The 3,444-nt window shown below is 34.4% G+C and overlaps 2 protein-coding genes across 2 annotated transcripts in view; one reads left to right on the forward strand and one right to left on the reverse strand.

Annotated features, from left to right (window-relative positions):
- Positions 1–662, reverse strand: part of LOC107613024 (AT-hook motif nuclear-localized protein 14-like) — a 7,869-nt gene extending 7,207 nt beyond the window's left edge. Inside the window, exon 1 of the mRNA XM_021108517.1 lies at positions 586–662. The gene's annotated coding sequence lies outside the window, so the exon portion shown is untranslated. The remainder of the gene's footprint in view (positions 1–585) is intronic.
- LOC107613363 (alcohol dehydrogenase 1) lies at positions 471–2,842 on the forward strand. Its single transcript, XM_016315329.2, has 10 exons — positions 471–656; positions 735–871; positions 938–987; positions 1,061–1,386; positions 1,546–1,628; positions 1,723–1,798; positions 1,898–1,959; positions 2,059–2,154; positions 2,232–2,393; positions 2,502–2,842. The coding sequence occupies exons 1-10, from the start codon at positions 617–619 to the stop codon at positions 2,616–2,618; spliced, it is 1,149 nt and encodes a 382-aa protein (XP_016170815.1). The 5' UTR covers positions 471–616; the 3' UTR covers positions 2,619–2,842.

Consider the following 3,444-nt stretch of genomic DNA (forward strand, 5'->3'; position numbering starts at 1 on the left):
TGATAAATATGATAAATATTCTAATATTTAATTATTTAATTTCTGTCATTATACTTATTACTTTAAATATTTTTGAAGTTGTCTATTTAATTGTATAAATTATAAAAAGATTATCTTAATTACCTATTTAATTACACAGATATTGATAATTCATATAATTAAACAGATATGGTTTTATTTATCAAAGCTAGCTCGTTGTTTGAATATGCATGAGATAGACAACTCTTCAATCTTAATCATAACATAAGATATCATATCATGCAGTACTCTTACTAAGACAAGTGTCCCTTATTTGAAAATGCATGCTGGAAGAATTCAAGAGACACACGGCACAGGATTTGATAGCTCTGGTTGTCCACTTCTATCACTGTCACACTGTTGATACCAGTCTACTTTAACAGTTAAGTTTTGGAGGAACTAACATGATTAATCAGTAAATACACTAAATAATGTTAAGCAGAAGCCAACAAAACACACTCTGATCTTAAGCTTGTTGCTATTATTAGAGTTGATGTTGGTAGCAGGAAGCACAGGAAGAAAATTGAAGACCATAAAACACTAAAGCTAGTACTAAAGAAACACCAATCCATTATCATTCATCACAAAGAAGGAAGCCATGTCTAGCAGCACAGCTGGTCGAGTCATCAAGTGCAGAGGTACTATTACTTAGTCATGTTATGTTTCTTTCTCTCTTTTTCTTCAATGCATTGATGAAATGATTATTGCATTGATAGCTGCGGTTGCATGGGAAGAAGGGAAGCCACTGGCCATAGAAGAAGTAGAGGTAGCACCACCAGAGGCCGGTGAAGTTCGCTTGAAGATCCTCTACACTAGTCTTTGTCATTCTGATCTTTACTTCTGGAAGAGCAAGGTATGCTTTACTCTCTTCTTCACTTCTTCATTAATATTCAAGATAACTTGTTTTATTCTTATTCAGGGGGGTAGGAATTTGTTGTTTCCTCGCATACTCGGTCATGAAGCTGCAGGGTTAGCCTATTATATCTTTCTTTCTTTGCAGAATCATATGTTCTTGCTTGTTTGATTAATTTTGAATAATCAGGATTGTGGAGAGCATAGGGGAGGGTGTGACAAATCTGAAGCCAGGAGATCATGTGCTACCTGTGTTCACCGGAGAGTGTGGCGAATGCCGAAGCTGCAAGTCTGAAGAGAGCAACCTCTGTGAAGTCCTCAGGCTCAACACTGATACTGGTGTCATGCTAAGTGATGGAAAATCAAGATTCTCCAAAGATGGAAAACCCATTTACCACTTCCTTGGAACTTCCACATTCAGTGAATACACTGTCTCACATGCTAAGTGTGTTATAAAGATCAACCCTGCTGCCCCACTTGACAAAGTTTGTGTTCTCAGTTGTGGAATCTGCACAGGTACTAACCACAATTACTACTTAATTAGTAACCAACTTTGATCCTTGCACAATGTCTTATCCCACTGGCTAGGATCGGCTATGTAAATATATAGAGTTAGTAAACAACCTAGATAATTGTACCTTTTTTTTTTAATGTTAGATTTGTTGATGTTTGTAGGACTTGGTGCAACCTTAAATGTGGCAAAACCAAAGCCCGGTTCTACTGTTGCTGTCTTTGGATTGGGAGCAGTTGGTCTTGCTGTATGTTTCTTTACTAATCCATTATACTTAGCATTGTATTTGAGTGATTTGATAGCTTTTTTTCTTTTCCTTGTTGATTGATGTTCATGTTTAGGCTGCTGAAGGGGCAAGGCTTTCTGGTGCATCAAGAATCATTGGAGTTGATATACTTTCTAGCAGACAGGAACAAGGTAGGTTCCATAATTGCTCACAATTTTTAACATTCAATGTAACATATGCAGTTAAATTAAATTCCTCATTAAACTTTTGCCTCTAAAATTTCTTGGCAGCCAAAAGTTTTGGAATCACTGACTTTGTGAACCCAAAAGATCATGACAAACCTGTGCAACAGGTTAGTTTAGTTCCAAAATATAAACACTGACAGTATATGAAAAAATTAAATTCTTCTGGTATTTTTTTTAATAGACTTTGCATTTTGATTGCTGAATAGGTGATTGTTGAAATGACCGATGGAGGAGTTGATCGCGCTCTAGAATGCACTGGACACGTAGAAGTCGCGATTGCAGCATTTGAATCTGTTCATGATGTATGTAATTGTAGATGGTAACTTATTAAGCAAGTAATAAGTAAGTAATGTTGCAACTTAATTGTTTCTTGATTCAGGGTTGGGGTGTTGCTGTGCTTGTTGGTCTACCAAGCAGTGAAGATGAATTCAAAACAAAATCCATCAACTTATTGTATGAGAGGACTGTTAAGGGTACCTTCTATGGAAACTACAAACCACTCTCTGATATTCCCTCTGTTGTGGAGAAGTACATGAACAAAGTAAGGCTAACCTTACATCTAAAATATTCATATCTATGAACTTCAAATGTTTTATAAAGTCCACTTTTTCTAATATGTATTGCAAATTTGACACTGGTGATGCTGCAGGAGCTAGAATTGGAGAAATTCATCACTCACTCAATCCCATTCTCTGAGATCAATAAATCATTTGATTTAATGCTGAAAGGAGAGTCAATTAGGTGCCTCATCTGCATGGAAGGCTGAAACAAATTATATAATTAAGTGATTCTGAGAGTGAGGGGTCCCTTAATATATTTAAGCAGCAATAAAATTCTTAAAAAATAAGCAGTTGTGGCTTTTGTATCATATTTAAGCAGCATTATTTATGACCATGAGTGTTGACTGTTGAGCATATCTATTGTCCATGTCTTTGGTAGATTTTTTGCTCATTAGATTAATTATAAAACTATTCACCTATTATTAGTTTATTATTAATTGTTTATTTGGGGATATTCCTTTTTTTTTTGGTCAAGTTGACAGTAATACAGTATCCAAACATACATTAAAATATAGTTCAATTTGGTTTCCGAATTCATGCACCTTTATATTTTATCTAACCAATCAATAAAACAGAAACAACTGATCTTAACTAATTACTACTGTACTGATATCTTAATAGTATAAGTAAATTTAGAATGAGATGCCAAATGCTGAGAGCAGATGCAGTCCCCACATATTAAAAATGTTTGAATCACATGCACACACCCATGCTTTAATGCCTTTATCTTTTCTTTTCTATTCTCTATGGACCTAATAGATTGTCTTTTTCTTCATGGGGATCAAGCAATTGTTATTTGCCTTTTCATTTTACATGGACACTTCCATATAACTTTGCTTAATTTTTTCACACCAATAAGATTGCTTTTTTTACTTTTGGAGTTTCATTTGAAATACATAAATCAATTGCTTGTGACATAATAAAATAAGGATATTTACTAGTTTGGTGATTTGTTGTTATCATGTGCATGTGGACTAGTATTTAGTATAATTCCAAATGCCTATATAAAGTTCACAATTTTGCATAAACAAT

Source organism: Arachis ipaensis, chromosome B08 (genome assembly GCF_000816755.2).
Source record: "Arachis ipaensis cultivar K30076 chromosome B08, Araip1.1, whole genome shotgun sequence".
Classification (NCBI taxonomy): domain Eukaryota; kingdom Viridiplantae; phylum Streptophyta; class Magnoliopsida; order Fabales; family Fabaceae; genus Arachis; species Arachis ipaensis.

Coding starts and splice junctions, on each gene's coding strand:
- LOC107613363 (XM_016315329.2), top strand. CDS start 617: ATGTCTAGCAGCACAGCTGGTCGAGTCATCAAGTGCAGAG. Junction 988..1,060: donor CTCGGTCATGAAGCTGCAGG/GTTAGCCTATTA, acceptor TTGAATAATCAG/GATTGTGGAGAGCATAGGGG. Junction 1,629..1,722: donor TGGGAGCAGTTGGTCTTGCT/GTATGTTTCTTT, acceptor GTTCATGTTTAG/GCTGCTGAAGGGGCAAGGCT.